We start from the raw sequence: 24,737 nt of genomic DNA, 5'->3' as shown, positions 1-24,737 counted from the left end.
CTTATTATTCATACAATTCTAAAATTATTTTTAAAGGTGTTAATAGAAATTTATTCCTTGCAGTTACCTTTCATCTACAGTTAAGATGCTTACCTTGAATAGATTAGACTTGCAGTAGTAGAAACCATGAACTAGGATTAGTTCTGGGTTTGCTGATTGCAAACCAGTGTCTTCAGGAAGAACACATCCATTGTGTTCAAGGAATGGACGTGGCACTTAGTGCAGTGGACTGACAAGGTGGTGATTGGTCAGAGGTTGGACTCAGTGATCTTAGAGGTCTTTTACAACCTAAATGATTCTGTGCTCATGTCTTTAGGAAATAAGTTCTTCAATCTGAGCAGGGTGATAGCCTGCTGATCAGCCACTCTCCTGGACTCCACTCATCACCTGGACATGAGAATTGCAGGAAGGATGGATTGCTGTACATTCAACCCTGCTTTGCTTGCCAGCCTACTGAAGCAATGAAGATTTGCAGCAACGTAGCTACAGCTAGCTAGATGGCTGTTTCTATGTGCTTTAGTAGTAGGAGGGAGCCACATCTCCTTAGTTACTTATATGAAGCAGTAAAGATAAATTAAATGTGGGCACAGGCTGTAACAGATGTGCTCAGTGTGGTTTCCATGTCAGGGGTAAAGGGTGAAGCAGAGGTTTTATTTTGAAATCAACACAACAAGCTTTTAAGACTGTCATCTTCTAGCAATTTGAGCTGGACACCAGGTACTTTAGCAGTTTAAATTTACACTTGTTTCTAGCATAGACAGTACACAAGTTGGCAGAACCTCTAATTAAAACGGTGGCTATTTTAGGCCAACGGTAACAATCGTGCAGCAAAAATATATCACAGAAGACTGTGGATTTCATGAACAGGTTAGAAAACTAGAGTTCCCTTTAGAGGCATTTTTCAGCTGTGCCAATACTGGCTCTAAGCAACTTGAATATTACTAGTTCAGCAGCACAGAATATCACATGCATCTTCCTCCCTAAGTAACGTTTTTCTCTGCTTGTACTTAGGAAGGGGAGCAATTAGATTAAACTGATTAGGCAAATCCAGAGCCATCCTTCAAAAAAATACAGCTATTAACAGTTATTCCTACTAATGAAGGAACAGGCTGAACATGGAATAGAAGGCTTTCCTGATAATAAAGCATCTGACCCATTTCTGCCTTTCCTCTTATGCTGTAGTCAAGTTCCCAGATTTCTAATCTCTCAGGAGAAATCCACAATCCATTCAACTCAAGACTTGGACACCAAATGAGAAGCCACATAAGTATCTTGGAGGCAACATGTCTTGAATTACATTGCAACTGGACATTCTGTATCTTGGGTCCCCTGCTCCATATACACCAACTGTGCAGGGTTACTCAAAGAGGAGGTCTTCATCCTTCTCTTCTGCTAAGAGATTGGCTGGCTCACTTTCCCCACCAGCAGCCCTCCGCAGCTCCCGCTCTTGATCAGACTTTTCTTTCAAGACTTTTTTCTTTTCCTGGATCTTTTTAAGCCTGTGAAGAGAAATGCAGATTTATCTGTGAAACAAATGTGTTTTCATACAACAGGTTAGTAGCTATGCTATACAAGTTGGATTTGATAAAGCTACCTGGAAAAGTTCCACAGGAAACAAAAATTCTGTAATAAATACCAAATTTGGCAAAAATAAAAGGCTTTTATTGCTAGCTGCTGCAATTGAAAAACTTAACCAAACTATAAATTATATTCTTAACCTTAAACACTGCATGATACTATTCTGCTTGTTTTTAATCAAGTTCATTCCTCTTTCATTCATTTCAGGTTTGACCTTTTTGTTTCAGCCCAGAATACTGACATTATTTATAACTTTCAACAAGTAATTGGTGGGCTCTGAGTGCCCAGCTCTGGAAAAAAAAAAAAGTGCAATAAGAATGATGTCATGTTTAACAATGTTTGCTACCAGTTAACAGTTCTCTTAACTCCTTTCTGAGGAATGGTCTATTTTAGGAAGAGACCAGTCTAGTCTTTTGACTAATCTTTTACCTGTAGAACTCCTCTCGTTCTCGTTCATCCAGTTCTGTGATGATATAAGAAAGAGTACGCTCAATCCTGGGAATAATCACTAAAAATAGAAAAATAAGGAAGTTAGGTCTGCTGTTTATTAGCCAGGAAGTTATCTAATACAGTGTACAGATGTTGTTTGAAGTCAATGTAGTAATTCTTTTGGCTAAGGGAAATCTGTCTTTCATGGAAACTCATATTATTTCCTGATGGACAAGTACACAAAATATAAAAATCCTGGGAAGTGGGCAAAATTTGAACTAAAACTATGTTCTTCCTTCACATTGTTTCAGAGACTTCTGTTCAGTGTAGCACCTTTACTCAGAATTATCTCTGTTTAAAAAGGCCATCATGAAAACAAATATTCAAATACAACACAATCACAAAAGACACTAAACACAGCTTTAACACCAAACTGAACAAGCTCTGTGTCAGAATCATTTGCTGAAAGAAGAAACCTGTTATCAGCACTACCAAAATTATTTGGAAGGCTGCAGAGGAAACCTTTTTTAAGTCAAATTCTCAGTGATAAGCTGCAGTTAAGGCCTGTATGTTCAAAGAAGTCAGTCTATGAAAAACCGTGGAAAAGGATGATTTGGAAACATGGACTGAAAGACATTATTGTGTACATGCAAAAATTATGAAATCCAGGACATCAAAACTCAGCAACTTGAAACAATCAAAGCACTCTGGACACTGCAGCAAAATGAATCACAGCCAATACTGGGATTGTAGTAGTACTTAAGAAATGTCAATAAACAAATCTACGAACAAGAACATGAAGAAAAAATAATTCAGATCAAAGGAAAATACCAGCATATTGACAGAAGGACTGTTCCATGCAAAACCAAGAAGTCACCAGCCTCTCCACTGGGCATCACCATTACAGTTTTAAAGTTTGTAAGAGTGATTTAAAGTTAAATATATTTTAGTTATTTGAAGTTTATTATGCTAGCTATTGGAACATCTTAACACATAGAAACATCGTATCTTTTGCTTCTAGTCAACAGGCTTCATCAGTTAAGTCAAAGTCACTAGCAGGGACTGCAGAATGTTTGTGAAACTTTTGTCCTGTAGATTCTTAATACAATTTCTTGATTACTTTCTCATGTTTGCCTATTCATTTATCTCTGTGTCCTCCAGTCCATTCCACTGACTTTTAATTTTTTTCTTTCTTTTCAATATGCTTAATTGTAATGCTTTCTAGAAAGCATTCTTGAACTGGTGACATGTTCTAATGAGAAAGAGTGGCTTCCTTGACCCTGCTCCTCATCTTGCATAGGGACAGAAGAAGGTTATGCATCCCAAATGGAAAAATACTCACCATGTTCAATTGCATTCACACGTCTGTTTGTTATTTTAATGGCTTCATCCAAAGTAATAAAGGATGTCTGTTGGAATGGAATTAAGTAATTAATACATAACAAGACAAATTCAACATTTCCACCAATTCTGTATACAAAACCAGATAGCACTTGAAAGCCAACTGTATAATGGAGCTTTACAAACTACGTCCTTGATAGAAGCAGAATGTTTTCTACTAATGTCACTAGCACACTCAATACTGCATATTAGGGGTTATAAATACCAACTCTCCAAAATAGTTTCTTCTTAGCATTAAAGAATAAGGATTTCTCTGATGCAGTAATACGGCTAAAAAAGATTTGCAACTTTGTACAGCACTAATTAAGCAATAACTACTGAGAAATGATAACTTTCATTTTAGGAAAGTGAGAAACCAATGATCCTGGTTTTTTTAACTCCCACCAACCTGTAATGAGGCCAGCTCCACAAGCAGCTCCACAGCTTTGGCGTAGTTCCTCTTCAGCTTAGCCAGCTGTTCTCCACCTCTGGCCAAGCCAGTCAGCTCATAGCCTGAAAAAAAATGGTTACTATTGCTATTATAGTGTTTCCTTACTACATAAAAATACACACTACAGAGATATAAAGAGCTCATCAAGTGAGGAGCTAAAGCCTTTGCCCATTAACAAATTGTCTTTATAGTGGTTTATGTTGTGCATGTCTCTAGTAAGACTTAGAAGTCTCAAAATCTGAAAATATAAGTCTTCTCCTCATCTGAAAAATTCATTGATTTAGGAAAGTAGAATCTGTTAGAGTCCCTAATAATCCCTCCATGTCACAGGACCAGGGCAAAGCATCAAAGGAAGTAAGTACCCCTATGTCTGTGATGTAAACTGACTTACCATTAAGACATGACAATATTTCTGTATGAGCATGGAATAGCCATAAGTACATAAAACCAGAATTGGGTTGTACTTACTGTCCCCTCCTTCCTGGTAATGCTCAAAAACTGGCAAGGTTACACCTGACAGGAGCGAACAAAAATGCAGGTAAGAGACATAAAGGGTTACGGATTTATTAAGTACAGCTCACTTTTTCCCCATTTGCTTCTAATTATGTAATGTCAGAAGCTTTGTTTACAAAATATTCCTACATAGCTTGGAACAATTAAGTCATTCTGGTTCTGACACAGAACTTCAGTATTGTGTTGAGTTTGCAGAGATCAAGACACATGGAAAGTTCAGGGAAATATTCTGGTTTATTCAGTTTTATTATGTTTCTGTTTAGTAATATGTTCCCTTCACTTAAGGAATATTTTAATCTTTCAATCCTGTTTTATCTCTTATTTTCTTCATAGACAATTGCTTGAAATTTATTTAACTTCGAGGCTTAACTCCTGATCTGTTTTCCAGTAGAGCTCTATGGAAATTATGCTTTGTCCAAAGATTCAGAAATTGGACTGCAGTTTACACATATTAATTTTATTTTATGAGAGGTAACTAACCAAATACAAAAATCAGCTGTATGTGAACAGACAAACAAATTAAAAGTGTTCCTACGGTTAGGTAGGTAAGAAAAAAGGGAGACAGTGTTTGGATACATTCCTCCCTATTTCCAAGTGTCCTATCACAGTTCCCTTAAGAGTTGAAGTACTCATGGCCTGGAAAGGAGTCACCTGCTACATTGTCTTTTTTAGCTCTGATCTTGACTTGTGCTTTGTTCACATTTTGGATCACAGTGGTACTGTAAGGAAGAAAACACAGATCTCAATCAGGAAAGTTGAAGTGGTTCATTAACTCATCATCATATACAAGTTGAATCAGTTATCAAATAGCTGCAAGGACCTGGAAAGTGTTGTCAGCTCAGTTCTCTATGCAAGTCATTGCACAGTCTTCAAAGCTAACACAGAAGCTTTGAAAGAAACAGGTTTCCAGAAAAGTTTGGAAAAGATGCAGAGTCTATGAAATGTAACTTTAAAAATGTATTAGATCAAGTTTAAACAGCTGAAAAATTAGCCAGTTATCTGGCAAATTATTTTAATAACATTGAGTCTAATCAACCTGTAAGATTTCTTTCACAGTGAAAGCAATTTCAAGGCTTTGAATACAAACCAAGGCCACAACATTTTATTCATTTTAGTTTCTAGGTATTTGTTCTTTCGGACCATTAATGAGTTTATTTACCCACTAACTACTGTATTAACAAATTCATCTTGAAGCATTCCAAAGTAACTTAAGGTCTTCCAAGAACAGGTCACTACAACTCCTCTGCTGAAGTCCAGTTTACTTACAGGGTGGAATCTGACTTGTTTATAGCTAAACACAGTGACTAGTTAGGACAGGAAACTGCACTATATCCAAATGAAAGGGCAAAAAGACTTTCCTTCAGCAGCATGCAGATTACTGCTGTGTCTGATCACTTGGCCCTTCTCCATTACTTGGTAGTACCAGTAATGAATATCTGAATCTCAAACACTTCCCCATGCACACCTGAATGAATTACACCAACCCTAGACAGAGCTGTAATTTATTAAAATACAATTAAAGTATCCTGCTGGAGGAAAAGGATTTGTTTTATATTTTCTTGCATACAGCCCTCTCTAGCCCTCGTGAGACAAAGGTTAGCAAGGTAGGAGATAAGAACAACTGGTAAAATCACTGTGACTTACTGGCAGAAAATACCACACATCACATCTGTCCCTCAAATTCACAAGACCAAATTAACAAATTGTCCAATACTCTGATATAAATTCTTGCTTCCCTACATTTTTGATTCCAAGCTGCAAAAAGCAACACATTCTCAAACCAAAGACAAAACCAAAATTCTGTTAATCTTTCCACTTATTTAGCTTCCAATGGAATGTATGTTTTCATCATGCAAGTTGTCTCCTTCCTCCAGTGATATCTCACACCTTTACATAACACAATTCCGTTCATCCTGTCCACTATCATCCTTTCTTAGGTGCCTTTAAGAAATTACCTTTTTCTCCAAAAAAAGAAAATAATAATTTGTTGATTGGTCTTTCCCATAGGTAGGCCATCCTCATGGAAGCCCAGCAATCCTCACCTGAAATCTCCTGCTGTGAACTTTGCCTCAGCAAGTGAAAAGGCAGCTTCTCTCATGACCTCACCCATCAGCATCTTAGTCTGTTAAAAAAAAAAGAAAAAAGGCAGCATATACAAGGCACATTGTTACTCCTTTTCCAGGATAAATAACTAGCAGCATCAAGACAAGAAATTGAAGAGAATGAGAAAGTCCTATATGGACAGCTTACTCTCAAACTGGAAATCGTAATTCTCGGGTGACTGGCAAAAAAAAAGGAAATATTTCAGCTGTTTCATTGTAGAACTCATAGAAATAGCAAAAGATTTGTCTTAATCATCAAATTCTATTACATGACGGTTAAATCACAACAGTAACATGGCTCACTAGGAAAACACTCTTCTTTCACATTGTATGGAATCCTATGAGACAGCTGAAGTTGTTTTTCAACATACAAATATATGCAGCTTTGTGAAGCTGCAGGCTCCTCCCACTCCATTTTTTCCCAATTTTTGCAGATTTGTAGCCCTTGTAGCTAAAAACCTTGCTATTGAGAAACACCAGCTTTTGTGTGTCAGACAGTGTCTAGGAAGCAATGCCAGAGTGATAACAAAGGACCACTGCAAACCATGGACATTGCAGCAGCTGCAGCTAAAACAGTGCAACTAAACCCATCAAATATGCCAGAACAGAACAAGTAGTAGACTCTACTGACTATCTCAGATTTGTCATCCATGATACAAAGGAAGCAGGACTCTGTGTTTCTTCCTAAAAGAACATGCTCCATCTGTACAAAACTTCTGCTTGCTAGTGTACCTAGTCATGCAGGGAACATTATAGATCTGCAGTATCCCCTCAAACCAGATAAAGCAACAAAAATGGGGATACAGAATGTGTTCATACCAATCCTAAAGTATTTGACAGCATCACAGCTAATTCCCTGTAATATAGAAGAGATGATAGGGAACTTGGGACACCAAAGAAAGCAGAGGCTTAGACTGTCTGGAAAGAGGTGAACAATATTAATTCTTCCAAGTTCCTATATCATTTCAGCCAAAAAAACATAATTCTGTTCATGTGTTCTCAGTAGTCTCACAAAAAACAGTTAGCCAGAAATTTGTCCTATATTCCAGCCTATCTAATGAAGTTAGCAGAACAGGAATGCACAACAGACAGAGCAGAAAGATTTCAAGTAGTGACCCAAACAAAGGCTAGTTTACCTACCTCAATAATTTTCTTAAGGATCTGCCTGAATCGAAGCGTCAAAGCATCAGATTTTTTCTTTAAGAGGTTACGACCTGTTTGGGCTCCTTTCAAACGAGCCTTCATGATGGTCTGAGCCCTGGTAAGCAGAGGAATAAAGAAAAAACATCCTGCATTGTCTGAAGGGACTAGGAAAAAACTTGTGTGAATTTTTTGACATGCATATGACTGAAATTATGAGGCAACCAAGAAACACTGTTGTGGTAAAACAAGATGTCCCCTTCAGGACAGAACTGTAGATTCCCATTTAAAAGCAAGGGAAATTATATTTATCTCCATCATCACTGAGAACTACAAGGTCTGTGAAGTCAAAGCTCATGGAAGATTGACAAGACATACTGCAGTGCTTCCATAATAGGAAATAAGAATTTTCATTTTTCTTCATGAGTTAGGAGCACCAGAAATCAAACTACTCCAAATACCAACTGTCACTGTGATACTGGTATTGCTTTTTTTTACTACCATGTCACCTTAAAATCAGACAGCACAGCAAATTATTCATGTGGTCATTATTGTTGATGCCATGTTCTGATTTTACAGAGCAAGAAGATGCAGCACTTCTACATTCTGGTTTTCCTTAGCTTCATATGCTGCATAGGAGATTTACAAGCTATTAAAGACAATCAAAAGTAGCAACAATTTAAAAGGGATATTAGTGAGTTAGCTGTAGCTTTAATTCCAGTAGCACACTTACAGGTTTTTTGTATGAAATTAGGAACTGTACTACTTTCTACATGCAGCCACTGTGCACAAAGGACACCATTCAAGCCAAGTTCTTACACACTTCCTCTCTGACCTTGGAAAAAATAAGTGTAATTAAGATTCTATCTACACAGTGGAATCCACTACTGGCCACATCTACTGGCATGTGATGAGAATTGCTCAATTAACATCTACCAAATATGTATAACTGAAAACCATGAATACTTTATGAATGTTTATGATTTAAAAAAATTAATCAGAGAGTAAAAAGGCAACTTTACTTTCCCAACAAGCAGGTGTCTGTCATCACCTTGAACTAACTTGCTTGCTCTGTTCATCATCTGCCAGGGACTGGCTGGCCTTCTAGTTCAAGCAAGATCTCACCTGCTCTGAGAGTGCAATAAACAAAGTTTGTTTACTCTCAAGGAAACTGAGCAGTTTCTGGAATTGAAGATATCCAGCAAAGAGGCTCATACCAGCAAGCCACTCTGTAAAACCAAAAAACCCTGAACCAACATGAAAAATAAACCTCATTAAATCCTTTTCTGTCAGTTAACAAAATTAATTGTTGCAGACACAGGTCATCTGTATTTTGCCATTCTAACTTACATTCGTTTGGGAACACCACCCACTTATTGTCTATCACCTTGTTTGAAACTGGGCTTGTAAATATTAGTCCTTTGTACCTGACCACCCTCATGCCACAGTGACACATGACCTCACAAATCCAGACAGCTTTCAAGAGTGACTGAAGTGCCCCCTCCTTGGACATCCAAACTGAGTGAAAAACAGCACTACCAAAGAGCAGGAGTGAGACCAGATGACTTAGTGTATGCAATAATTCATTTCTGTGTATGCAATAGTTTATTTCTAAATTAAATTTCAAAACAGAACCTTTACCATGTAATGTATTAATCTTTCCATACAAACTGTTACTTTATATGTCCTGAGCTCATACAGAGTGAATAATTATTATTTTATGTTTGAGGTTTTCTGTCCTGCAAGGCACCCTTTTTATTATGAAGATTATGTCCAGGCATCAACCCACTTTTATGCAAGAAGGTTTGAAACAGCCTTTCACCTTAAAGCAGTCTGTCTGTCCTGGAGAGTTCCAAAGAGAAACTGAACAACGTTATTAAACCAGTTTTATTTGATTGCTTGCATTTGTTCCAATTTTGGCAGCTTTCTCAGCCTTCTCAGGAGACATCTGATTTCATGACAAATAGTTTGCTGTCTAGATCTGGAAAATTACCTGACTGTCCACTACACTGGGAGCACTTTACTTCCTTCTTTTTTAACACTTTATGGCCAACCTCTCGTACAGCACTATCGTCTGTTGCAAAATTAAGGGAAGCTGTGGCTCCATTTGTCCATTTTTCCTGCACATACATTCTACAAATTGTTTTTTTTAAAGTAAGGTTTGCGTAAGGACATGATTTTAAATACCACACCCGGCATCTCGGTGCCGGGCGCTGCCTCGGCGCTCTGAGGACTGACAGAGCTGCTGTGGAGCCTGGGAGCAGAATCTCAAGTTCAGGAGCAGCGGCCCTCAGCTGCTCCATCACAGAGCCGGGGGATCCCCGCTCGGCGGCGCAGAGCGCACGCAACCGCCGGAACGACTCCCAGCGCCGAGCCCCGATGAGGAGCCCTGGGCGCCCCGACAGCCGCCGCTCCCGCCGCCTCGGGCACGGCACGGAGCCCCCGCGCTCCCCGCTCGGCGCTATCCCCCCGACCCGTCCCGGCGGACACTCACATCCGCGAGGGGAAGATCTCGATGCGGTCCTTGGCCGACATGGCTGCGGCGGGGCCCGGCCCGGCTTGTCGCCGCTGTCACCGGCGGGGCCCGGCCCGGCTGTCCCCGCTGTCGCCGCCGCCGTCACGTGACTCGGCCCCGCCCCCGCGCGAGGCCGTGCCCGCGCACAGGGGCCGAACCCGGATGCCCGCGCGGCGCCGGGCGCTCCGCTTGTGGTCACGTGTCCCTCGGGGCCGGCGCGAGGAGACGCGATTGGCTGAACCCGCGGTTCCGGCCGCCCGCCGCCAGGGGGCGCTCGAGGGGAGCGCGGCCCCTCTCTCCTGGGCGCGGCGGCGCCTGCGCGGCGGGGCGGCAGTGGCCGGGTGCACGCGGCGGCACGAGCGGGGCCAGCGCGGGAGTGCGGGGCGCGAGCGCAGCGCGGGACCCCCCGGGCCGCAGCCAGGTACCGCCGCGCGCTCTGCCGCGCGCTCCGCCTCCTCCCGGGGGGCGCGCGGGGCCCGCGGCACCGGCACCGCTCGGGGCCTGGCCCGGCCTGACGGCACCGGCACCGCGCCCGCAGCTCCCCGGGCCTCCCGGGCCTCCCGCCGGCGCCCCGCCGGAGACGGGCTTTGCCCGGCCCCCTCTCCGGCGCGGCGGCGGTCGTGGGGCAGCGCCCGTACCGGCGGTGGTCGGGCTGGCTCCGTTTCCGCCAGTTGCAGCAGACGTGCGGCCGCGAGGGCCTCGGTCGAGGCGTGTCCAGCCTCTGGAAAAGATGAATTCCAGCTGCGGCGCGTTGGGCGTAGTGTGCTCCTGGGGATCTTACACAGAAGGCCAAAATAAAACCCTTGTGATTGTGGAGAGAGGAGTGAAGTGCTGAGCGGTGCTTGTTCGCTCGAATTTGCTGTGCCTCGAATTTGTCGCTTTGCAGTGCGGCTTTCTCATGTACCCCATAAGTGCCTGCAGGACTGAGCAGAGCTGCATTGAGTGGACCAGAAAGACGAACTGTAAAATTTTCCTTTCTAACCTTGGAGATTTTTTGTTCAGCTTCAACTTCCACAAAGTTATACAAAACCTTTAGAGTGCTTTTATAGTGCTTTGCTAGTCTGTGTTTCCCCTTTTTACAAGTCAGGAATGGAAAAAAAGGGCGGACATGGTCTTCTGAATTGTGTGGACATGTGCAGATAGCTTTTGGCATTACCTTCCTACGATGATTTTAATTTTTCTTGTAGCTCGAAAGCATTGGCAGTGCTGTAAAGATCATGATTAAAACTTCAAAATGGTGTCTGAATAATCCACTTCTGAAGGAGTGATGCATTTGACTTGGCATCTTAGGCTCCCGCTGCTGTAGAAAATTTTCTGTGTGAAATTTCAAGGCATAGACAGCTGAACTAACCTAGTTAGACACTTAAGAGCATATGGATTAATCATCAGAAAAATAATGCAGTTCAAGCATTCCTTCTTAGCACTACTTGATTATAAAATGTTTTGGGGGTTTTTTTTAATGTATAATGAAGGAATTCTGGTTTTTCCATGTGATTTTGCTGGTCTTTTTCCCCTCCTGACTAGCAATCTGTTGGGGGTGCTTTTTTTTGCCTTTTTAGTGGTTCAGGCCAGGCTAGTTCTGTTCTGATTAATGCCTTTGTTTCATTTGCTGACAGTTGGCCTCTGGAGCAGGTCTTGCAGGATTACTCTGAACGTCTTGTGCCGAGTTTAAAAGTCATCTGGAGTCTGCTTCTCCTCAGTACTACAGAAGCTTCCATCTGCCTCTTCTTTCCTTAGCCTCACATGTTGTCTTATTATATACATACAAAATCCTTCATAAGCACTGCAGGCTTCTCTCCTGTCCTCCTGCTCTTCCAGTCCAATTGAAGGTCCTTGAGAGTCCCTTCCAACTCAGAATATTCTGCGAATCTGTGAAAATGTTACACATTCCCAGGAATTTAGAATCATGTGAGGTGTGCTGTGGCACCTTTCCACCACTTGAAGAAGCCTTTCCAGTGTGCTGTGTATAGGCAGTATGACAGCTGAAGAGGGTAATGAAGTTTGGGTAGCAAAGCCTTTTCTACCTTAATGCAAAAAATAGCATTTTAGGAAATGGTTGTGATAATGTTATTTGAAATACAAGTTAATTTATTATTTAATTATTATTAAAACCTAAGCACAACCTTATCCTAATTGCTACTTTTTCTGCCACTGTTCCTCTATCCTCCCCTGTTCTTGCTGGTTTATTGCCATGTTTGTAGATGGCGGTGATGTATTGTGGAATGAAATCTTTGGTTTTTCTGCTGGAATTCCAGAATGCCAGGACTAAGCTGTAGATTCTACCAACATAAATTCCCCGAGGTGGAAGATGTAGTGATGGTGAACGTTCGGTCCATTGCTGAAATGGGAGCCTATGTCAGCCTGCTGGAGTACAACAACATCGAAGGCATGATCCTCCTCAGTGAGCTGTCCAGGAGACGTATTCGATCCATAAACAAACTCATCCGGATCGGCAGGAATGAATGTGTTGTGGTCATAAGAGTTGACAAAGAGAAAGGTACCTGGGGATATGGTGGGCTCTCTCAAGATTGAATTTGTAGACATAAATGCAGATGAACTAAGAAGGTGTTTGTGGGGTTTTGCCAGGGCTATTTTTTTTTGGGCATTGAAGTAAAATAGACCATCACTGACCATACCCTATGTTCATTCTTCTGTTCCTTTGTGTCCTTTGGGAGCTGGGTTAATGAAAGTAAATCACATTAGTAAAGATTTAAGTGCGTCCTCATCTGATCAGTCACTGAACTATAATGAAGTGGAATTTTCTTTTGATATCTGTGTAGATTTTCTAAGTCAACTGAAAAGAAGGATCATTTGCTGTAGACATACAAATCTAGATGCTAAGCTTTTAGTGCTCACCATCCATCCTGTTTGTTAACAAGTCTCAAACCTTGTCGATAATGGTGAAGACAAGTATGTAATCATTGTGAATTCTGTAGGGTACAAGTTAAAATTGTACAGGCAATTTTGGTTTTTGCTGTCTTTTGACCATTTGAATCTTTGAAGGTTTTTTAAATGTAATTTCTATTGAGAACATTTCAGATTTTGATAATACTGTTTCACGCAATCTCTAAAATCTCTATCCAGCTATATAGGAATAATAAACACTGAGCACATCTCCTGGAAATGTTACAGTCAGTATGATGTTTCTTAAGTTATATGCTTTTCTAGAATGCTTCCAAAACTGCAGTTAACTCTGAGAATAAATAATGAATGACAGGATGAGAAAAAGCAAAGACAAACGAGGACAAGAATAAACTTATTTCAGATAAATCTGAAGTGAACTAAGTTTCTCAGCATCTCAAATTACACTTTTACAAATTGATTTTGTTTTCACATTAACAGAAAGACACATCTGGAATTCATCTAGTGAATTTTTGTTGAATTTTTATTGAACTTACTGGAGAAACTATAGTCTGTGAGAAATAGGTGGAGGCCTCTTAAAATTTAGAAGAGAGTTCAAAAGAAATTTTTTCATTGACATTTTTGTCATGCTGAGTCTGTTTTATTAAGAAACTGTTGAGAGCTAAAGTGATGGGATGCCAACCTTGAATTAAATTGTGTTGAGCACTACAAAAATGTGCATGAAATTTGCTTCTTTATATGCAGGAGTGATTTTTTTTATTTCCCTGTAACTGTACAGAAATGTAAAAATAGATCACTAGTTGCTGAGAGATTAGGAAAAATTCTTGAAAATTTGCAGAGAAAATACTCAGGCAGTAATCGAAAAGAATGATGTTCAAAAAATTTGCTACTGTAAGTATTTACATTTGAAAGATTTTTTTATCCTAATTTAGATCATAATTTGCTTAAATTCATCAAGGTTTGGTCTTGTTTCTCTCCGTAGTGGGGATATTGTAGGCAGGGGGCAAATCCTGAGCCAAAGCGTTCTTCAGGAGTTTCTCTTGATGGAGTCAGACTTGGATTGCACAATGGCTGACACTTGAAAATCATCTTCCCCAATAGGTTACATTGATTTGTCAAAAAGAAGAGTTTCTCCAGAGGAGGCAATCAAATGTGAAGACAAATTCACAAAATCAAAGACTGTAAGTTGCCTTTCTATATTTAGGCCCTGTGTATTTCCAGCTTCTTTTTTGAGCAGCCAAAATGTGCAGACATAGGATGAAAGTAAAGCATTCATGTGTTAGGCAGACTGTGATTCTTGTTTACCCATGCAAAGATACATAACCAGCTCATGTGTCTGTGAGTGTTACAAACTGCTTATTAAATAATGAATAGATCAAGAAAGATGTCAACTGAGAACTTATGATGTAAATGGGTATATTTAAATGGTCAGAAATCCAAAATTATGTGCTGGTTTAGCACACTGTGGGCAATTTTTTTATTGAAAAGATGTGCAGGTGGTTTCAGGCTCCCATCTGCTGTGTGGTCTTAACACTTCCAAACAGAAATTTTGTCTGCTTTCAGTATTTGGTTTGGGGTTTTTACCACTCCTGTGTTGTAGGTTTACAGCATCCTTCGCCACGTTGCTGAAGTCTTGGAGTACACTAAGGATGAGCAGCTTGAGAGCCTGTTCCAGAGAACTGCCTGGGTGTTTGATGACAAGTACAAAAGACCTGGATATGGTGCTTATGATGCATTCAAGCATGCAGTCTCGTAAGGACAACTTCTGTGCTTCTAGGGGCTTGTTTCAAATTGCAGAGTATTCCCCAAAGTAGATCTGTCACCACATTCTTTTGGGTTGTATCGTTCTGGGATTCTTGCCCAGAATAAGTATGGAGAATATACTGGTCAAGTAAATCTAGTAAATTTTGGCATCAGTCTCACAGAGGAAGAACCACTGGTCTTCATTTGTCTGTCAGAATTTGCCTGGTTTTAGTCCCAGGCAGATTTTATCAGAAGTATCTAGCTGTATGTCTGAAGATGTTTCTACTCAGAGCTGATTGTCACTCTTCCACTGCACAAGCAGCTTTTTTCTTTTTTTAAATGCAGCAAGCTGATTTGTCACTTCTCTCCACTTCCAAACTTAAAGAATGGGATCATAAACTTAGAAATGGAATTATGAACAGAAAGATGTGGAAATGGTGATGCTAATGAAGCATGCACTGGGATAGAGTGCTTTTATTATTTTAATTGAGTTTGATATTTTAATCTGCTTTCAGAATTAAAGTATTTGGTTTCCCTCTACAGAATCTACTGTGAAATTGTCAATCCTAGACTGGATTTCTCAGTAAACATTGTCAGTTTTGTTCTTTTATAGCACCTGAGTGTGTGAGTGTTGAGCTGGAATTGAATGCTAGGTGGCAGTAATAATGCTTTTAGAAGTGGAAGTGACTCTAGGCAGTAGGGCACTTGGTAGTGTTTTAAGTAGCTGGAAACCAGCTCTCTGTTTTGGAGGAAGAAACAGCTTGTGTCTTCATTTAGAATTAAATGTGTTTTGTTTCATATTGTAATCGATATTTTCTGATGATAGCAAATTTGCTGGTCATACTGCTGTAGGGCAAATCTGGACATACTGCTGTAAAACAAATTCCAAGGGCAAATCTGGACATATTGCTGTAAAAGGAATTCCAGATCACTCTTAACCGATAAATACCTAGTTAAACACCTGTATAATAGATTTTTTAAAAAAAATACCTCTAGATACACTGGCTGTTTTAGCTTCAGTTGTATACTCATGAAAGTTCCTGAGCACAGGCCTTTTGTTACTCATTTGCTATTCAATTGGGAGCACAAACTTCTGAAGCTGTCTGTTCTCAAAACATCTTTCTATCAGTAATGCCTTAAGATTTCTGACTGTGGACTGCAACTTTTATTTGTTCCTGTTGTGCTCCTACATAAATGTATAGCAGTAGAGTAGAACAATGTGGATATTGCTGCCTTCCTGTTCTTGCTGGGGTGCTGTATGAGGTCCCTCTAAGAATTTGGCTTGTTATTCCTTTCTTTGTACTGAGGATTAGTGTTTTGGAGTTTCACACAGCATGATACCTGTGGCAGAAATATTTCCCTTCTAATCAGTAAAAATTAGACATTGGGAATCTATTGTTGAAAGGCTACCAAATGTTTTAACAGGTGGATTTAACAGGATAGTTTGGAAATAAAGCAGAATTTGTATGGACCATAAATCATTTCTGCCATACAGGTTTATATTTTGATTGGTAAAGCCTGTCATGTTTCTGGGTTCTGTTTGCTTGTTTGGCCCTTCTACCCTCTAGACTTAGTGTATAAAAGCATGAAAGATGATGTTTTATTAGCAGCAGAGACCAATCTCTAGTACTACCTCTGGCTTTTGGGCCATTTTATTTAATTTCATGTTTGCCTGCTGGTAGTATTGTAGGTGATCTGGTAGTTTTTTCAGAAAACTTACTTTTGTCTCTGCAGAACAGGAACTGTTTTTGTGAGTTCTTTGGTTATGTTCTCTGTTTCAGATAGATTTGTTCTCTGATTCAGATAGGTTTGGAATAAATTTAATACAGCAATAGAAAATTGACACCACTCCTTCAAAAAGGCGCTGCTAATTTATACTGGTAAACAACAGAGGAGTTTGCTTCTGTGATCTCTGAATTTGAAACTATTAGCCTGGGATTTAAAAAGCCTTTATCCTTGCTTTAGTTGAGAATGTAGCCAGCAGATTAGTATCTGTCTGCAATCCAGATACTGTTAAAAACAAGTACAGAAAAATTTGGAATGAGTGTGGGTTACTTTGTAGACTGACAATTATATTATGTTTGAATGAGACACTAGAGAAATAATTTTAAAACTAATCTAAAATAATTCAAAAACTCCAGATTCATCATGGAGTTGCTTTTATGTGGCATGAGTTTATCTTCACGTTGGAGGCAATATAACAATATCAAGAAGCTGGATACTTGTCACATTCTGTTTATCTCATATAAAGGGAGCAGGAGAGAAGCCATTCCTTTGCTTTAAAAGAAAAATTAATTATTCAGATGATTCCTTCCAGGAACAGATCAAGTAAGCTACTTACTGCTGTGTTTACCAATAGAAAATGCTTTGAAAATAAATGTGTTCATTTTCTTGCAGTGTTCCAATGGGTTTTTAAGAAATTTCCCTGGTTTTTTTTTGGCTAGTAGATACCTAGGATTATTCATAAGTACCAGAAGTTTATGTTGTGTTGTATTCCTCTTCAGTATAACTTCTGTAACGTTGCTTTGCTTGGCTCAGAGACCCTGCAATCCTGGATAGCCTGGATCTGACAGAGGAAGAGAGGCGTGTATTGATTGACAATATTAACAGACGTCTGACACCACAGGCAGTCAAAATTCGAGCTGGTGAGTTCTTTCTTCCCACGTGCCCCTTGAACCTGTCTTGATGCTGAGATTGAGATAGTGTATCTCGTTGCAAACTATAAACTCAGTCAAAACTTATGGTTCGTAATGCTGATGTTTGAATGGAGCTGTTCAGAACAGTTTAAGATTAACAGATTAATCTGTTAAGATTAACAGATTAAGACACCTTAATCAAGGATTGCTTTCAAATTGCCTGTGTGGATTCTGTCCCAAAGTGCAAGATGGTTTGGCTTTTATTTTTCCTCCCAAAGTGCAGATTCCTTGGAACACAGTCTGTCATGTTGCATTGGCACACAATGAAACAAAATATTTTATAGTTATCACTGCATCTGCAATATTCTTCTTCATTATTCAGAGTTTTAAATTCATTGATTCCCTGACAGGATGATTGAACTCTGTCAGCACAGCTACAGCATGTGCCTTAGTCACTTGTTCATAAACACGTGAAAATAGTATTTCTAACGGGTTGATTGCAAACCATTCTGTAGAATATATCAGCTCAAGCCTAGCACGTCTCTAAAGTATGAGCTAGTTTGGCTCATAGGAATTTAGTGTGGGCATAAAAAGCACATGACTGCATGACTTCAGAAGACATACTTCAAAACTGTAAATCTGGCTCTACAGAGCAGCCTAAAGGCAGGCTTGCTATAAAACAGATAGTGTAGCAGAATCACATTTTTAACTAGATTAAGAAACTGCCTCTGCTCTGCAAGTGTATATTGAAGAGCATTAACACTTGCTGATTACTGAGCAGAGAAAAGCCTTTTCACATGACACTGAAGTCAAGAAGAGAGTACAAAAAGTAAGGTAATGTAAAATTTCTCTACCTCTTGCTTTAGACTGCCAGGAGTTAACACAGGCTTCAAAAGTTTGGTTTGATTGCCACAAAGAGTGCATTTATTAACATGAATAGCACTTCATCACTTCTGAAAATAAAGTTACTTGATGAGCATGTCTTCTTACTTCCTTCATGCTGCCTGCTTTGTTCTGATGGTCAAAGTCCTTAATTTTGTCATCACTGCAAGTGTAGAATCTTGCCATTGGCTTCTGCTCTATCCTGAAGCTGACTGGGATGTTCCTGTGTTGATTTGTTCCTGATAGAATTAGCAGGTTTTTGTGAGTCACCTGGAAGTGAAATTAATTTCTTTGTGTAGCTTAGTCTTGTGCCATTGCTATGCAGGTAAAGAAATCTTTGTCTTTACACCGGTCAAAGAATTACAGATATCATCAGCATTCGTTTATGCCTTGATTTTCAAACACCTACAAAAGGCTATAGCTAACTATAATTCTAACCATATGTTAACCTTATAAAAATGTAATCTAATGTTCAAGTGATCCCTCTGTCGTAATTGCTGATGGAATTCCTTAACTTTGTGGATGTGTTCCTTTTCAAGTTTCACTTTTCCTGATCTTGCATTTTCTTTGGTATTTATTGCTTTTATATCTTCATCTCTCCATGTGAAGTACATAATTATTGGTGTTGTATTTATTGGATGAGAAGTGAGTGAATATGAGTGTATCATTTTATATCCCAGCTTTTCAAAGCACAGTGTAAAGTGTTGTTACATAAGTGCATTATGTAAAGAATTTATGAAGACTTACTTCAACTATGAGTCAAGCAAATGTGGTACCTTCCTCAGATTTGGGAGCTACTGAACCTCTCATTGTGGATAAACATTGGTTGCTAAAAAGATTTATTAAAGCTTAAGTTAAAAAGCTTTAAATATTTTGCAATTCTTGGCAATGGTAAAATTTTATTATTTGTATTTCTCTGTCATAGATATCGAGGTGGCCTGTTATGGTTATGAAGGCATAGATGCAGTAAAAGAAGCTTTGAGAGCAGGCTTGAACTGTTCCACGGAGAACATGCCCATCAAAGTGAGTGTAATAATGGAATCAAAAGCAAAGTTTTCTGGTGCCGTCAGGGACCAGTAGTATGCAGCTCTCTGCCCCACCAAGCCATGTGCCTGATTTCCAGCTCTTCTCCAGCAGGGCTGTAACACATTTCTTAGAGCTGTGCAGTCCTTCCTGTGGTTGTGCAATGCCTTTCAAATTTGGGAAGCTGTATTTATTCTGTTCAATTTATTAAAGTCTAGTATTGGCACAGAACATACCCACTGTTCCTTTATGCAGTCTTAACTAGGGAGCAATAAATACTATTTTCAGGTATAAGATTGTGTAAGAAAAGAAAAGTTTGCTTCACTTATGTTTGAGTGTTGATGGAATGACTACTGTACCCAGGCATAGTTTTTCTTCCCCAACAGTTTTTGGATATTAAGTGAACTACTGAGTAAGTGGTTTTAAAAAAGTTTGGAAACACTCTCCTTCGAAAATTACTTTTTGTAATAGTCTCTTGTAACAAAAAAAACAGTCATTCAGTCATCATAAAAAAAACATAAAATATATGGGTTTTAATGCTTTAATTGTTTGGTCTAACTAGGCATAATCTTTTCCTTCGTTACTGAGTTTGCTTTCTTTCCCCAATCTTTACAATGTGGTAGATTAACCTGATTGCCCCTCCTCGTTACGTGATGACTACAACAACACTGGAGAGAACTGAAGGATTGTCTGTTCTGAATCAAGCCATGGCTGTAATTAAAGAAAAAATTGAGGAGAAGAGAGGAGTCTTTAATGTGCAGATGGAGGTAAGAACAAATTAGATTCTAAAGTACAACTTTGTTCTTGCAGTATTTCTAAAGTAAAGCAAGATTGGTAGTGCTATAAGAAATCTTAGCAACAAGTTACTAAAAAAACAGAAAAATTGGAACCTCTGTGTTCCTGAAATAAACAAAAGGGCAGAAAATCTAATTTTCCTGGGTTTTATTGTGTGACTTCAGGTTGTATTTTATCTCTTGCTCTTTATGTAGAATCAGAGCCTAAAAATCACATGACCTTTCTTTATGACAGTTTGCCATGTGTTCTGGTTTGGTTTTTTTCAGCCTAAGGTGGTCACTGACACAGACGAGACTGAGCTTGCAAGGCAGTTGGAAAGACTGGAGAGGGAAAATGCTGAAGTGGACGGGGATGATGACGCCGAGGAGATGGAAGCCAAAACAGAAGACTAAATGTTCTGGGATACTTAGAAGAGAAACCATATGAAAAATCAGAAACCCCATTGCAAACACACTGGACTAAATGATTCCAGTATTGAAAACTTCAAAAGCAAATATTTGAAGTGTTTTGCTGTTCTAAAAAGACCAAAATGTAAAAGGCTCGTCTAACTAACATTTGGTGCAGCAACTTACACAAATTGAGCCCTTTGAAAGGAAGGTGCCTAGTCAAATTCAAGACACAGATCTGGCCAGATGGAGTTTGCAGCCCCATACTTACACTTTCATACGTAGCAATTCCTAATTGGTGATTACAGCTCAGTGCATCTGTTCGTGATCTTTCCTGGGAGCAGCAAAACCAAGCAAGCGGAACAGTTCTATACAGAATGTATTTGAGCAAATACTTAATAAATTTCTGGGCTATGTAACTCCAAGGTTTTGGGTTTTTTCCTCCTCTTCTGTCACATGGCCTAGAGTGGTGTGAATATAAAACGTGGAACAGTATGATCAATGGTGATTCCTCTTTAACTTTAATTGAAAGGGCTTTCTTTTGTTTGCTTTAAATCAAGCTAAGAATGAGTGGAACAAAATGTTTTACATTAATGTTTTACTTGTAAGTTTGTTGATGCAGGCTTGTTTAAATCAGCATTTCCTTTGTTCATCATCTGCATTTAGGGACTGAGAACTTGAAAACTTTGAAAATAGCTTGTTTCCATTCCAATAAACAGAGCTAATAATGCAGCTCATCATCTGCATTTAGGGACTGAGAACTTGGAAACTTTGAAAATAGCTTGTTTCCATTCCAATAAACAGAGCTAATAAATTAAAAACTACATATAGCTGTACTTTGCTCTGATAGGTGAATGTAGCAGGAGCTTTAATGAACTTAAATACTTCAAAATGGGCAGCACTGTCCGTGAGCTCATGACCTTCAGTTTTGCCTACCCTACATCCCATTTACACTGGACTGAGATACTCATTCTAGAAAAAAAAACTGTTTTATCTTCTCTGAAGAAGAGAAACAAGATGTGCTTTCTAAAGTGAAGTAAAAAAATTTAAAATCCTGTTTTCCATGGGAAATGTGGGAATTGAGGGGAAAGAGTTGTGCTTTTTAAGTAACCTTTCCAACTTGCTAGATTTCTAAATGTGTTGTTATTTTTTTTTTCATTGTCATGTCCCATACTGCCCGTTTTTTTCCTTAATATTTTGTGATGCTAGAGGAAAAATGCATGAATAATGAGGCTTTGAGCATTAACTAGGCATCCTTATTACTGCCATGGTACAAACTATATATACTTGCTATGTGATGTTGCCACAAACGGCATTCTATGAGGGCATATGTACTGCAATGTGTTGCTTGTCCATGCTGGGATATCAGAGACGTTAATGTGTACCCAGCTCTGATAGTAAAGCAAAGCCAGAAAAGGTATGTAACTTCCAGTCTTTACAGAATGTTGGAAAATATGTGCATTTGAATGTGCAAATTCGCAAAATGAAGAAAAAATATTTTTAATAGTTTTAGTTTTTAATAGTTTTCTCAAATCTTTTAAGCAGCTGTGTATGACAGCCTTCCAAGCGTGCCCATTCACTAAAGTAGTGATTTGACTTCTGTTAAACACAATAGGTGAGTAGTCAGAGTAAAGAACAAAGTATTTTAAAACTCTGTCACCATGTGATCTCCGTGCCATAATTCTGTAAAGGAAAAAGGACTGACAAATGAGCCATGCATGCTCCAAGGAAGGAAGGAGTGCAATGAAGGGATTACAGTTAGTATAATCTGTGAGAGCTGTTTTGGTGTGTTAATTGGTGAGCATTGTTTCTGTCAGTAATTTAGAAGTTCATTAAATTTCTTGAGTAGCTACCAGAACATTTCTAATTAGAGCTGGAATGTGCTGGTGGGTAAAAGTCTGAGTCAGTTCTGGGTGCCTGAAAAAAATGACCACGGCGGTGAGGGTGATAGCAAAGCGAGTTCACATAAATGCATGCCAATCACTTGTCATCCTGGCAGAAAAACTCAGACTCTCCCACTTTGTTCTCTTGAGCATATTTCAAGGAAAAATAACTAAAAGACATTAGACAACCTGATGGATCATTCTTATGCATTGCAGAAGTGGGAAAAGGGAGGTGTAAGGTGTTGTTTTGGAGGCCTGTTACTGAGGGAGTTCTGGGGCTTTGCCGTGCTGCGCCACTTAAAGATCTTTAGGAGTTGCTGAACTGATGCCTTGTGTGTCAACCTAGCTCTTTTTCTATTCATGGAACTGCCTTTGCTTACCAAGTGCTTAAAATAAGGGGTTTTTGTGAATGTCTCAGTGTTAAGTTGCTAAATCCAGGGAGCACATTCCTACTGTTCATTAGCTACTGTGCTGTTTGTGCAATAGTAGTCACAAGGCCAACATCTCCACTTGCACTTAACGTGGTCAGTGGAAGGGAAGGGGACAGGTATACCTGTGGACAGGGCTCGGCCTGATGTGTTAATTGTAAGAATCTCAGTTTGACTTTCCTACCCCAAGTTGATTCTCTAAGATTGACTGCTTTGAAACAGTTTTACCTATAACATTTGGTAAGGACTCAATGCAAAAATCCATCCCAAACAAGGGTATATACTGACTCAGGTAACACACAGCCCAGTATCCTGCTTCTAATGAGGAGAGCCCTGCTCTCTTGGGGCTGTTGTGGTTTGTCTGGTTTTTAATACAGTGACAAATCGTTGCTGTCTTCTCTCTGATTTTGGCCCATGGGTTTTTCTTTAGGTCCAGTGGAGCTGTTGTTCTTCAGAGCAGATCTGCACTTTGATTTTTAAGAGTGTAGACAATGAAACAAATGTTTCCAAATACTTCCACCTTTATACAGTTAACTTTTCAATTGCTGTTATGTCAGAATACTATTGAATGCTTGTTGTCTTTCCCTTCTATCTAGAAATGTTTCATCATGCTTTATTTTGATGTGGTTTGTTTTCATCATATTTCATCCCTAATCCACTAAAGGAACTAATTTAATGGGGGTGTTGCACTGGAGGGCAAAGTCCTGAGAAGCTGCTTTGAAAACTGTGGTGTCTGTAATGCCACAGTGCCTGTGTGACATGATGATACACACTGGGCACGGCAGAGCATGGGGATGGGGTTTTCCTTTGGGCAGGTTCCCTGAACCAGCTGTGTGATACTTCCTGAAGCACTGAGTGGAAGGTACCAGCAGGGTCAGCCAGCTGAAACAGCACAGCCTGCACTCAGAACTGTGGATTAATTCTGTAGCATATAAAGTATTTGGGAGTCACTTTGAAGGCAAGAAAATGTCAAGCACTCAGCTGTTCTTTTTTTGTTAGACTACTACACTGATGTGGAAAGCACTCTAAAATAGATCTGAGGAAATGGGTACTCTCCTCTTCAGAGAGTTTTAAGGCTCACAGAAGATTCGATGTAGAGCTCCCTAAGTTTATACAGATCAAAGCATGTCCTTTTCCACCGGAAGAGTTCAATGCCAGAACTTGTATTCCCGGCCCATGCATGAATACGACAGCTCAGATCTACTGACTCATTTTATACTACCTGACCCTGAAAGATCTGTGTTTACTCAGCCTCAGGGAGCAACACAGGGGCAGTTTTTCAGCCTTGATTAACTACAGAATGAGACAGGGAGGAAGGGGCGTGTGTATGATAAATATGCAAAGTATTGAAGAAATACCTTTGAGTCGAGGTATTGAAGGAAGTGAAGGCTCTATATAAGAAGTACTTGATAGGAAACCTGTTACTTAATGACCAGCTGAAGCAAGGCTTGCTTCACCTTTCACCAGAAGTTTGACAATAGAATTCTTTGTTGCTAATGTTAATTTTGCCAAGATCTGTCTGCAAAGTTGTGGGTGGTCTGCATGCTAGAGAAAAGGAGCTTGTCAGATCTTCAGTGAGGACTGCTTATGGAGCAGTTCTGAGATCACTGTCTGAGCGAGAGCCCCCTGCAAGCTCCTACCTGTCCTCTCTAGCCTGAAATAGCACCTTGGATAAATTGCCTGCAGTAACAAGCTGAACAATGTGAAATCAAACCTCAAATACCAAACGGTGGAACACTGTATTCCTGAAGCTGGTTATATAAAGAATACATGTTCAGGAAATGCATGCAGCAGTAATGTCTCTTGTGAACCTGGACTCAAGTTTTCTGGGGTTTTTTCCACTCCAGTATAATTCTGATGTACAAAAAAACATGGTGAGCTGAATTTTTTATTTTTTTTCCTGCTGACTTTATCAGGGTTTTTTTATTTTAAGGCTACGATTATATTTTTAAAAATTACTAAAATTTCCGTTGTTTACTTTTAAAATATTA

General features: G+C 39.5%; 2 protein-coding genes across 5 annotated transcripts; one reads left to right on the top strand and one right to left on the bottom strand.

Annotated features, from left to right (window-relative positions):
- Window positions 1-630: 630 nt before the first annotated feature.
- On the bottom strand, window positions 631-10,438 carry ATP6V1D (ATPase H+ transporting V1 subunit D). Its single transcript, XM_023928319.2, has 9 exons — window positions 10,088-10,438; window positions 7,594-7,711; window positions 6,394-6,473; window positions 5,003-5,070; window positions 4,307-4,351; window positions 3,797-3,900; window positions 3,350-3,416; window positions 2,008-2,086; window positions 631-1,499 (listed from the first exon to the last, which is right to left on the bottom strand). Exons 1-9 carry the CDS (start codon window positions 10,126-10,128, stop codon window positions 1,358-1,360), a joined length of 744 nt encoding a protein of 247 aa, XP_023784087.1. The 5' UTR covers window positions 10,129-10,438; the 3' UTR covers window positions 631-1,357.
- On the top strand, window positions 10,411-20,860 carry EIF2S1 (eukaryotic translation initiation factor 2 subunit alpha). Of its 4 annotated transcripts, XM_086892660.1 has the most exons (9): window positions 10,622-11,070; window positions 11,725-12,099; window positions 12,364-12,605; window positions 14,072-14,151; window positions 14,571-14,722; window positions 17,252-17,358; window positions 19,157-19,254; window positions 19,878-20,021; window positions 20,316-20,860. In XM_086892660.1, the coding sequence occupies exons 3-9, from the start codon at window positions 12,365-12,367 to the stop codon at window positions 20,439-20,441; spliced, it is 948 nt and encodes a 315-aa protein (XP_086748786.1). In that variant the 5' UTR covers window positions 10,622-11,070; window positions 11,725-12,099; window position 12,364; the 3' UTR covers window positions 20,442-20,860. The 4 variants fall into 4 exon arrangements, with proteins under 4 accessions (XP_086748785.1, XP_023784084.1, XP_086748786.1 ...); XM_086892659.1 differs by lacking the exons at window positions 10,622-11,070; window positions 11,725-12,099 and adding an exon at window positions 10,411-10,529; XM_023928316.2 differs by having other exon boundaries at window positions 10,601-12,099.
- The last annotated feature ends 3,877 nt before the right edge of the window (window positions 20,861-24,737 follow it).

This window comes from Cyanistes caeruleus, chromosome 6, assembly GCF_971803275.1.
Source record: "Cyanistes caeruleus chromosome 6, bCyaCae1.hap1.1, whole genome shotgun sequence".
NCBI classification, from domain to species: domain Eukaryota; kingdom Metazoa; phylum Chordata; class Aves; order Passeriformes; family Paridae; genus Cyanistes; species Cyanistes caeruleus.
The sequence above is the reverse complement of the archived record's forward strand: the minus strand, read 5'-3'. Positions and strand labels throughout refer to the sequence as shown.